The 12,636-nt window shown below is 35.7% G+C and overlaps 1 protein-coding gene across 6 annotated transcripts; it reads left to right on the forward strand.

Moving 5' to 3' along the window:
• Positions 1–1,182: 1,182 nt before the first annotated feature.
• Positions 1,183–12,636, forward strand: LOC132157070 (poly(A) polymerase gamma-like). Of its 6 annotated transcripts, XM_059566226.1 has the most exons (23): positions 1,339–1,479; positions 1,975–2,142; positions 3,871–3,937; positions 4,021–4,102; positions 4,222–4,331; positions 4,633–4,686; positions 4,789–4,900; positions 4,989–5,078; positions 5,180–5,318; positions 5,470–5,542; positions 5,628–5,748; positions 5,821–5,905; positions 5,980–6,033; positions 7,866–7,985; positions 8,476–8,585; positions 9,601–9,722; positions 9,827–9,990; positions 10,425–10,537; positions 10,672–10,874; positions 11,010–11,090; positions 11,252–11,311; positions 11,385–11,500; positions 11,582–12,636. In XM_059566226.1, exons 1-22 carry the CDS (start codon positions 1,451–1,453, stop codon positions 11,481–11,483), a joined length of 2,256 nt encoding a protein of 751 aa, XP_059422209.1. In that variant the 5' UTR covers positions 1,339–1,450; the 3' UTR covers positions 11,484–11,500; positions 11,582–12,636. The 6 variants fall into 6 exon arrangements, with proteins under 6 accessions (XP_059422211.1, XP_059422212.1, XP_059422209.1 ...); XM_059566228.1 differs by having other exon boundaries at positions 1,183–1,339; positions 11,385–12,636; XM_059566229.1 differs by having other exon boundaries at positions 1,183–1,339; positions 10,428–10,537; positions 11,385–12,636.

The raw sequence follows: 12,636 nt of genomic DNA on the forward strand, positions 1-12,636 counted from the left end.
ACTGCATTTATTTTAAAAAAAACAAAATTATAATAATATATATTCTAATAATATATTTTCTTTACTATCACTTTTTATCAATTTAACACATCCTTGCTGAATAAAAGTATTGATTTTATTTAAAAAAAAAAAAGAAAGAAAAAAAATTACTGACCCCAAATTACTGACCAGTAGTGTATATTGTTATTACAAAAAATTTATATTTTAAAAACATAGCTTCTTTTTTTTTTAATTCATCAAAGTATCCTAAAAAAGTATCACATGTTCTGAAAAAATAGCAGAGCTGTTTCCAACTTTGATAATGAATCATCATATTAGAATGATTTCTAAAGGATCATGTGATAATGATCCTAAAAATTCAGCTTTGCATCACAGAAATAAATGATAATTTAAAGTATAATAAATTTAAAAATGATTATTTTAAATTGTAATAATATATCACAATATTACATTTTTTTCTGTATTTTTGATCAAATAAATGCAGGCTTGATGAGCAGAAGAAACTTCTTTCAAAAACATTAAAAATAGTAATGTTTATATTTATATATTTAAATGAGCCTTGTATGTTAAATTAATTATAAATCATGTTTAGTGATGTTCTTACAGGAAGTGAACTTTTAAACCCCAGGCTATTTGCAATAGTTACTATTTTTCAGTGTGATTTTGGTTAATTGTATATAAAAAAAAACTACATTTGGGTAAGTTTAATCCCCAAACACCACTGAATCATTATGATATTAATTTATGGAACCCACAACAATAACATAAAAAAAAACATACTGTCCCCGTTTTTAAATTTCGTGAAAAATGAAAGTGAGATTTCTGTGATATTTTGACCACTGAACTAGGAAATGTCCCTGGTTTTCATTCCAGAAATCTGGTCACTCTGGTAACAGTTAAATATTTTGTCCAGGCCAGTAACGTTAATAGTTTCTCTACGTGTCCATACAAGATATGACTTCCATAAATATAACTCCACCCCGAGAAACATCCACACGAATAAACAAGCCCCTATCTGCAATCTGCTCCGGTTTCTTACTTTTTTACCAAAGAGTGCAGATGTTCTTGTTCATATTTCATATTTCGAAAAAGATCCGTCTGATAGATCGTCTGCTCCTCTGCTCTCGCTCTCGTCCTGATTAATATTTGAAAACATTCGTCAGAGGGTGAGAGCGCAGAGCATGTCGGGATATGTCTGTACGCTGGGCGCCATATTGGAGCAACAACTATTGTTATAAATTGAGACGGGGCTGCTGCTAGCTGAGTTTACATGTTTTCTGCGTGTTTGTTCTGAAAATATTTGGATATTTCTGCGCAAGGTCATGAAAGAAATGTCAACGTAAGTGTTCCGTGCTTCACACGGATATTAGTAGGTTAAACGAGTTAGTTGTTGAGAAAAAAATACAGTGCTAGGCTAGTTTAGCCAGTTTGTTGAGATAACGGTGAGAGGATGCATGCTGTAGCGGATAAGCGGCCTTGGTGTGTTTTTTTTATTATAAATAAAAAAGCACTCGCATACATTAGAGTAATTAAATACACATGTGTTGTAGTCAACTGCATTTAACACAAGTATTCTGGTAGTGTTGAATATGTAATCTTGTCTTTGTTTACACAAAAGTTGGGCAATGTTGGTGGATGTAAATGCGGTTCGTTTAGTCCTTGTGGCTTGTTTACGTTTCACGTAACAAACCACGTTTAAATATAGAAGTATTATGTTGTCTGACATTATGTATATTGAGTTAAAAGTGTATGTATGTGTTTATAGGCACATTGTGTGCGTGTGTGTATACACAATCCATCATAAATACACTTTTCATTTACCTTGCATATATTTAGTACTATCATAAGTAATGAGTAGATAATGTTTCTCATATGTCTTGTTTTTCTTGTAGTGTTGAGTTCTGTACTAGTCTAGTATTTCTGCAATGCATCATTGGACTATTATTATTGTCATCATCGTGTCTTTATTTGCAGGACTGGTAACAGTACACTTGGCGGGCAGCAGCCTCAGAAACATTATGGCATCACTTCTTCGATCAGCCTGGCCTTTCCCAGAGAGATAGACCATATCTACACTCAGAAGCTTACTGAGGCTATGAAACCATTTGGAGTGTTTGAGAGTGAAGATGAACTCAATCACAGGTGAGGGGTTTCATTTGTGATTCAGTCACTGCTTTCCAGTGGTTCCAGATGGTGGTTTGTGCAGACTGCCAAATATTTGTCGCTGTTCGTTGCAAACTGTGTAGTATCTTTGATTAAAGTACTAACATGAATCTTTGAAGTAACTTTACAGTCAACATATCTGGAGTGATCTGTATAGTTAGGTCCATATCTATTTTGAACTTTACACAATTTTTATAATTTCTCCAATTGGACAAATAATTATAATCATAAATAAATGTAAATTTGTAACATTTTGTTGAGAAACTTTTGCAGACATTGACTGCCTTAAGTCTGGAACTTAGGACATCAGCTGAGACTTGGTTTCCTCCTTTGTGATGCTTTGCCAGGGCTTTACTGCAGCCGACTTCTGTTGTTGTTCGTTTGTGGGTTTTTCTGCCTTTAATTTTGTCTTCAGCAAGTGAAATGCATGCTTAATCGGGTTGAAATCAGGAGATTGACTTTGGCCATTTCATAATATTCCACTTTTTTACCTTCTTAAACACCTGGGTTGCTGTTGCTGTATGTTTTTTGGGTCATTGCCCGTTTGTTCTATGAAGTGCCACCCAATCAACTTTGATACATTTGACAGAATCTGGGCAGACAGTATATCAATGTGATGGATTTGTTTTGTTTTTGAAGCCTATCAATTGTCTGTTTCACCTGTATGGATTGAGAGCTCCTTTGACCGCATGATGAGGGTTCAGAGCAACATCTTCCAAATGCAAATGGCACACTTCGAATCAACTCCAGACCTTTTACCTGCTTAATTGATGTAGAAAAAATGTCCCAAGCCTGTCCATGCAACAGCTTTTGAGTCTGTTGTCCATTTACTTATGGTTCCTTGAAAAAGGGGGAGGTACATATTAAAGAGCTGTAATTCCCTAAAGGATAAGTTCTCCCAAAAATGAAAATTAGTCCATGTTTTACTCACCCTCAAGGCATCCTAGGTGTATATGACTTTCTACTTTCAGACAAATCCTATCAGAGTTTATTAAAGTATATTAAGAATTATTTTCCTTCATCTGCCCTGAATGGCTTACACATATGACAGGATATTCTTCATGTTTTACCCTACAACTGTTTTACTCTACTCTTCTGGTGTATGAACTTGTGAGGCATGCTACCACAGTTTTAAATACGGTTCAGTTTGATGTCTGGCTGACTGAAGTGAAGTCTTCAAGTGTTGTAGAACTGATGCACTGCTGTGCGCAAGATGGCACTCTTCAGTCTTCTAGCGTGCACTTGCCAAGGTGTTCAATGTTAATAGTCATTATACCATAGTTCAAACCACAGATCGTCATAACGTGAGTTAATAGGAATTGTGTTTCGGTGCTAACGAGAGTAACCCAATAATTATTAACTCCAGTGGGATTGCTTGTGGGAGCAAGGGAGTCCTGATTTCTCACAGCAGTGGCATTCTATCTTGCATAAAAGTACAGATATATGTAAAATACATATCATGCCTGAAGTGCATTTGTATTGCAGGTAGAAAAACGAGATCATTAAGAAATTGTGTAAAACGTTCATGTTACAGCTTTTTGAAAGTACTTTTCATGTTTATATAAATATTTGTTATACCAAAATTAACTTCAGATTTTTTCTGATTTAAACTAAATGATTTGACTTCTACCACAGTATTGAGTGTATAATTTGTCTCCTGCAAACCAGTTTTTGCACACTCTTGTGTGTTAATGTTTGTCTTTATAGACTTGCAGTTCTTGGAAAGCTGAATTCCTTTGTGAAGGAGTGGATTGCAGAGATCAGTGAATCAAAGGTAAATAATACTGCATGTCTCTTGACCTGTTTACCAAGTTACATGATGAGATGCTTTTATGAATTATCCCTTTTCCCTCACAGAATCTTCCACTGTCAGCAGTAGTGAATGTTGGTGGCAAAATCTTTACTTTTGGGTCATATAGGTTGGGAGTGCACACAAAAGGTACATTTAATGAGCTTGATTGTACTGTAGAGCAGTCATTTCATAAATTAAGAAAGGCTTTACAGTTATAAAGGGTTATATGTACTGTATTGTGCATATCAAATTGTTTTTTTCTTTAGGTGCTGATATAGATGCTTTGTGTGTTGCCCCACGTCACGTCGAGAGAACTGACTTTTTTTCATCCTTCTTTGAAAAACTAAAACGGCTTGATGAAATTAAGGATCTACGAGTGAGTACTTTTTCTATTCCTTATTTATTAGTGATGTCAAAAGTACCAACAGTGATACCATTCGGTTCTGTAATTTTAAAAACTTCCATTTCCTGCTAATATTTGAGTGCTGTTGAGCAGATTCTTAAACAGCGCTGATTGTTCATTGGGTTCACGCTATGACACAATGACCAATCAGCACTGTTTAAGAATCTGCTCAATTTCGCTCAAATGTTAGCTAAAATTTCAGTATCGAATGGTATCGTGGTCGATACTTTTGACAACAGTATATGTATAATTCCTGTGTATAATTTCTTTTCAGGCTGTGGAAGATGCATTTGTACCAGTCATCAAATTCAAGTTTGATGGAATTGAGGTAAAACACTTACCTTACCTTAAAGTATTTATGATATGTAGTCTGGTTGATATTTTGTTGTAAGGTTTTTTTATTATTTTTATTTTCTCTTTCTCCATCCAGATTGATCTGCTGTTTGCCAGGCTCGCTTTACAGTCAATTCCTGATAACTTGGACCTGAGAGGAGACTCTCTCCTCAGAAACTTGGACATCAGATGCATTCGCAGTTTAAACGGTAATACCCTCTAATATTTTATTTAAATGTCACATAACACAGTCTAATTTGTAGATTCTTCCATACATTTACTTATTTTGTTTTGCAGGTTGCCGTGTTACAGATGAGATCCTATATCTGGTGCCTAATAAAGAGAACTTCAGGTTAACATTGAGAGCGATTAAACTGTGGGCCAAACGTAAGTCTGATTTAAAGCTTGCCTTCAGACACTTTTTGTCTAGTTTAAAATCAAGACTTCTGAACTTGAGGGTTTTTTTTTTTTTTTTTTTTTTTTTTAAGGACGTGGCATCTATTCCAACATGCTAGGCTTTCTTGGTGGAGTTTCCTGGGCTATGCTCGTGGCCAGAACTTGTCAGCTCTATCCAAATGCTGTTGCTGCCACACTTGTGCACAAGTTCTTTCTGGTCTTCTCTAAATGGTGAGGTCATAGCACATTCTGTTCATTTGGTGGAACTGAAACTTCACGTATTGTTTTGCTGATAATGTCTAGTCCCTTTCCTGCAGCCATGGAATGTCCATTGCTGTTTCCCCCTATTAACTGCGTTTCTGGTCTAATTTTACTTAATCAGGGAATGGCCAAACCCTGTGCTTTTAAAACAACCTGAAGACAGCAATTTAAATCTTCCAGTCTGGGATCCACGGGTTGGTATTCTTATGCTCATTGTGAAATACAGAAATACAGTGAAATACAGACTTTTTGCTATACAAGTTGTCATTGTATTTATAGGTGAATCCATCAGACAGGTATCATCTGATGCCAATCATCACTCCTGCATATCCACAACAGAACTCCACCTACAATGTGTCCACTTCCACACGCACCATCATGAGTGAAGAGTTCAAAAATGGTGTGTAACAGATTCTTTAATTGGCCATTTCTCTTAACCATTTGCTAATTTTCCAAAATGTTCTGTTTTAAGGTCTCACTGTTACAGATGAAATTCTTCAGGGTAAAGCCGATTGGTCCAAGTTGTTTGAACCTCCTAACTTTTTCCAGAAGTATAAGTAAGTGGATGTCCACAGTGCCATATCAAAGATCATTTACAATAAAGATTGAATGTTTTTTTGGTTTGTTGCAGGCATTACATTGTCCTCACTGCCAGTGCATCCACTGAGGAAAACCATCTGGAGTGGTAAGAGCTTAAAAAAAAAAAACATGTCTTGTTTTTTTGTGCGTGCAAAAATTCATGATTTTGCGATACTTAGTGCACAGATGCAACAGTGCTGCGAGATGTAGTGAGAATCTTTCCAATCTGTTATAAAAGGATCAAACAGCGCTGACGTAGAAAACCAGAATCAGTAATGCTAACTGTAACCGTGGTGTTTTGGCAGAAATAGTAGAATGTTATAATGTTATTAATTTCAGTGTTTGTACAACCTTTTGAGAGAGAAATTCAAGCAATTTTCAATAACTTTCAAGGATTCAACACAACTGTTTCCGGCACTTCAAAGCTGAAAAAATATCCAATTTGAATGTTGTTTTCAATGGGATGACCAATATACTGTGGTGAACAAATGCTTATGTAAAATTAAAAAACACATCAAATCACCATTATGACCTGTAGATGGCAGCAGAGGAGCACTTATTGGTTAATATTCATTCATAATTTTTCCTTTTAATTTTTAAATTATAAAATCAAATCTTCAAGAAATCCGATTTTGTCAGTTTTGCTCTTTTTTTTGTGTGTGTGTGTGTGTGTGTGTATGAGGTAAGTACACGTTTGAAGTATTAATAAGTGCATTTATGAATCTGAAACAATAGTAATTTAATATTTGTCATCCCTCTGAAATTAAAAGAATACTGCACATTGTAATTTCTGTGAGTTAAGGTTTATTATCAAAAGAATTTGTCAGTTATCCTGTTAAAATGGGGAAAATATGTGAATGAATGCATTGCAGGCTGATTTAAGACTATAAATGTTCAGTCAAGGGCAAAAGTGCTCAGAGGAAAAATAGTTTTTCTGGAGCCCTGTATTACTAGTAATTGTATTTGTGCAGAGACTTAAAAAATAAAAATTTGGCTAGCTCATACAATTACATTTTTTTTACTAAAATTGTTTTTTTTTCCCTCTACTTAAACAGCATAATGACATTAATAATCATAGAAGAGTCTACTCAGAAATGATCAACATATTGTTGCTCTCTTTTAAATTAAATTTAAATCAATAATTATTTTTTAATGATTATTTATTTCCTCATGCTAAAAAATACCTGTTAATGTTGTAAAGTTAAACTATAGTCCCATTATTTGCACATTATTATAATATTATAAGTTTATAAATGCAATTGATTTTATTTTTAATTTAATAATTCACACAAATAAAAATAATTTGTATGAAAACATCAAAATTGCACAAATTGCAATTCTAAATCTAATCATAATGCAAATTTATTGATGAAATCATTTATACAGTGGCTGTAAAAATTTGTTTTAATGGCAGATTTATTTACACTTAGTAATTAAGATGTCGCTAGCAGATAAAATATAAATAATGAACACATCAGCTAATATTTGCAGAAATGCTCAGTCTTTTCTGAGGTAAGTGTAAAGCTGTGACATCTTTTTTTTCCCTGCAAACTATTGTATTGACGTCTTTCTGTGGTTGATTGAGCTGATTTGAGTAATTACATGACACAAAATGTCTGCACAGCCGTCATGCCACATCAAAGAGTGTCAAAATGACATTTATTGTTTGTATTTCCTGAAAAATTGCCGGAATTTGAGACTTTGTTTCCCGTCAAAAATAATGAGATTTAAAACGGAAGTTTCAAATTAGATTCCGCACATGCAGTGGTTAAAACAACACCGTGTTTGTTCTGTACACATGCATAGCAAACGTTTTGCATGTGTGTACCATAACACCCCTAATATTCACCCGTTTGCAAAATCAGTTCTCTGATAAAAAAATTGATTCTGTGAATGGAATCACAGAATCTTCATATAATGATATTCTGGCCTCAACAGGATTGGACTGGTAGAATCAAAGATAAGAGTGTTGGTTGGAAATTTGGAGCGCAATGAGTACATCACCCTTGCCCATGTGAACCCACAGTCTTTTCCCGGGTCAAAAGAGAATCACAACGAGTAAGTAACAGATGAGTGTGTGGCAGGACCAGATGTTTTATCTAGCTAGGAGTACGTTTATATGACCAAAATGGAATGTTATTATGTAGTGGTTGTTTTATGTATTTATAGCAAAAGAAATAGATAAGGAACTTCTGTAAATAATGCAAAGCGGTCTTGCATAGATTTACAACTGTCATGCACATTATTGTGAAATCTCTACCAGCTGACAGATTTCTACCGTTGTACTGGATTTCTGCTATAAAAAACATCAGGTTAATGTTTTTTCTAAAATTTTGGTTTTAGAAGTATACTCAGGGTTTCAGCTTCTGCTTCTTTAAATTAACCTTTAATCAACATTTTATGATATCCATGTTTATTGAACAAGTGCTCGGCTAGTGTGTTTTCCAACAGCAGGCACTGATATCAAATGGCTAGTTTATACCGACTGCTCAACTGACCTTTAGAACTTGGAAATTTAAAAACTGATTCTTATGCTTTTTTTCCACAGAAATGAATTTGTTTCCATGTGGTTCATTGGAATCAGTTTCAAAAAACTGGACAACTCTGACTGTGTGAATATTGACTTGACCTACGACATCCAGTCCTTCACAGATACTGGTATGCTTCTCAGCCTCTTTTGTTTTTCTCCATGCTCATGTCTTGTGGATGTAGTTGTTAGAACTTGGGGTCTTTTAGAGTGTATTCACACCTGTCTTGTTTGGTTCGATTGAGTCAAACTTAAGTTCATTATCCCCTTTGGTGCAAGTCGTAATTACAACATCATATGGCATGGTCTAGTACGATGCTTTATTTAAAGTTTATTCATATTACATTAGTATCTGATAACACCAAATCAGTGAAAGAATAAAAACTGCACTAAGAAAGATCTCCATGATTAGCCTGTTTTTGCACTTGCTGCTTTTCCCTGCTTGAGAATGTCTGTCCAATGAATGGATGAGCATACATGTGGTTTTGTTTACAATTTCTGGTTCACTGCAAAAAAATCTGCATTGTATTTGATCTGGACCAAAGCAAGTGAACTAGCGGACTTTCCTGGTTTGTATACACCCTTAAAGAGTTAGTTCAGCAAAAATGAAAATTATGTCATTAATGACTCACCCTCATGTCGTTCCAAACCTGCAAGACCTCCATTCATCTTCGGAACACAGTTTAAGATATTTTAAATTTTGTCCGAGAGCTTTCTGTCCCTCCATTGAAAACCTATGTACGGTATACAGTCCCATGTCCAGAAAGGTAAGAAAAACATCATCAAAGTAGTCCATGTGACATCAGAGGGTCAGTTAGAATTTGTTGAAGCATCAAAAATACATTTTGGTCCAAAAATAAAATGACGACTTTATTCAACACTGTCTTCTCTTCCGGGTCTGTTGTGATTGTGACTGCTGTGACAGTTAACGTATGAGCTGAGTGTCAGCAGTGTCATACGTCAGCTGTGTCATGAACCCACTCAAAACAGACCCGGAAGAGAAGACAACGCTGAATAAAGTCGTAATTTTTGTAAAAACTGAGGTCTTACGGATTTGGAACGACATGAGGGTGAGTCATTAATGACATAATTTTCATTTTTGGGTGAACTAACGCTTTAATGTCTAAAAGCTGTGTTTCATTGTAGTTTATAGGCAGGCCAGCAATATCAACATGCTAAAGGATGGCATGACTATTGAGGCCACACATGTGAAGAAAAAACAGTTGCATCATTACCTGCCTCCTGAACTTGTGCAGAGGAAGAAGAAGGTAAAAAAAAAGTATCTTTAGTGTTTATAGTAAAATTCAATACTCTTTAGTCTGTAAAGAAGCTAAACTACATCGCAACTGTATCCTATCTCTCTTTTGGGCAGAGTTTGGGAGATATAAATCGGAGCTCAAATGGTGGGGGGTCAAAGCGCTGCTCTCTGGATGGCAGTCAGCTGGACAGCTCCAGGGACACAGACATCGGCACTCCATTCAGCTCTCCTACACCAGTCAGCAAACCATGCCAGCCAGCCTCCACACCTGAAGATAGGTAGTGTCACTGATCAGGATGAAATATTTGTGATTTTAGCTAGTTCATACCAAAGGGATTTCTGAAAGATCACAAGATTTTAAGCCAACTGACTTATACCTCTCCAGGATACTGAAATGCCATTTTAAGTTTATGGCGTCACCGTTGATTGCCAGAAACTTTCAGAAGGTCTAGAGGTTTGAACCGAAAACAAGACTTGGATATTACTCTGCACTTGCTTATAGTAATAGTGCGGAAATTATAAATGTCACAAACTGCATGTAGAGTGTCATGTTTTTTTGTGGTTAAGCTAATTTTATGGCCTAATTCTCAAACTCAGATGTTTAAATATGAGTTAGCTGTATTGTCAAAATGCTGTTACATAAAATTACTTAAATGTCTTAAATAGTTACTGTAGTAACTATATATATGTATATAATTTTTTTTTTTGTCAGTAGTATATGCCCACCCAAGCATCCAGTACTTGCATTCATGGACAGCCCACCAGCATCAGAAGTTTCTCCTCCAAAACCAGAACAGGGAATGTCCATTCCAGTCATCGGATCCAGTAAGTGCCATCATATCTTCTGGACTTATGGACGTGTTCCTGTTTTTCTATTGGGGAAACGTAGGTGGGGTCTGAATTAAGCTACATTTTATTCTGATGCCAATCATCTAGTACATTTTTGTTTTTATTTTCAGAGCCCATCGTCACTCCAGTTGCCAAGCCCCCATCACCTCCCGCTGGCAACACTATTCCTACAGTGGTGGGCCGCAGTGTGATACCCCGGATTACCTCTTCCTCCCCTGGCCTAACTGAACTGCCCAACAGTGTCAATGGAGCACCAAAGAGACCTCACTCTCCATCTGTGGAAGATCCACCTAAGAGGCACAAAGATACTGAGGTGCTAAGCTCTAGTACAATACACCGGCCAAGAAATCCATTACAATTGATCAACCTTTCTGTAGATCACTCATATAATCTAGTCTAAAATCTTCAATCTGCTTTAATATGTGAAATTAATTTTCTTTTGCTTCAGGTGTTTTCAGATGACTCTGCTTTTAAAGAGCCGTACCCTCCAAATAGTAATGGCTTGAACAGTGAAGAGGAGTCAACAGTGGTGAGGGTTTTTTTTCTCCCCTCATGTTTATTGCCTTACTCTCAGGTATTAACCACAACTGGCTCATTTCACGAATACTGAAACTGTTTCTTGCATCAACACAAGACCTCATGCAATGTTTTTGCAAAAAAAAACATTTTTAATTTTTTTTTTTGACACAGGAGGGTCTTTCAACAACCAAACCTATGCCAATACCAACAATTGATACATCAAGATCACAGGTAATTGACGTAGTTATAATCGTAATTTGAAGTCCATATTGAAAATATTTTTGAATGTCTTTTGTATTTTCAGAGACTACCCAGTAAAGAGCTTCCGGATGCATCTTCCCCAATTCCCACAAGCAACCTCCGTGTGATTAAAAATTCAATCAGGCTCACTCTTAACCGATAACAATGAGCTATCTACAGGTAACATGAATTGTTGCTGCCACTCATTAATTCACGCTTTAATCTGTTTTTTCCCCTCTTCTTGAACATCTGTCTGCACAGGTTTTCCCTTAAAGAGTGGAACTACACTTGTGTAACAGCAGTGCTGCTTTTAAACTGCTACTGATATTTGGCTGGTCTTCCTGCTTGTTACGGAGTTAGTGTAAAGTAATGATTTTTCCCCCTCCATTTTCTTTTTTTTTTTTATGCCTGTGTCAGAATGCTTGCTTAAACATCTATTTGAGCTTTTGAAACAAATTGTACAGTAGATGTAGTTTGTATATAACTTTAAAAATCATTGTTAGTCTTTCTATGCCACCTTAATGTAGTTTTTATTAACAAAAAAAGTTTCAAAAAAATTTTTCCTGTTTGTCACTGTAAATAAGATTCTTCATTGTTTGTCCGAAGGTTTTCCTTGCAGTCTTTTTGTATTCGCTGTATCGGTTGTGATTCAGTTTCTGGGAGGACCTTTTGTGTGGGGTGCGTATGAGTGAGAGTGTGTAGATGGACCAGCATTAGTAACTAAAAACCAAGACTCGATTACCCATTACATTAATCGCTGCAGCCACTCCATATTTTTGTTAACAGCTCAGAACAAAAGAACAGTATTAGATCTGAGGTTTAGGTTTGTTGGGCCAATATTTAAAGGCAGGTTTGGTTTTACAAAGAGTTTGTGATTGAGTCAGTGTTGGTTTCTTGTGTGTGCATGTGCATGGTTGTATTTCTCTCCGTTTTCACCCCTGCGCCTCCCATGGAGGTCTGGATGGCAGTTTCCATGATTGCCCCCCCCCCCCCCCCATCTTTCCACAAGCTATTGTCCTACTCTGTTGGAATATACAGAGAACATAAACTTACTATTCATTTTTGGGGTTTCTTAACATTTTATTTATTTGTACCGTTATAATTTTTTAGACCACACATGTATTGCATTTGAACAACTTATTCTTCTAGACATTCATTTCATCACTCAGTTTGAATCTTCCTTAGCTTTAGGACAATTAAAAAAAATTACTTGTCATTCTTTTTGTAGGGCAAAAAGTTGTATTTGAAAGGGTATTTTTGTATGTAATGTAAACTGCCTTCTTTACATTAAGAACATAAAAATCACAAAACCCCAA

The sequence above is a fragment of the Carassius carassius genome, chromosome 14 (genome assembly GCF_963082965.1).
Source record: "Carassius carassius chromosome 14, fCarCar2.1, whole genome shotgun sequence".
Taxonomy (NCBI): Eukaryota; Metazoa; Chordata; class Actinopteri; order Cypriniformes; family Cyprinidae; genus Carassius; species Carassius carassius.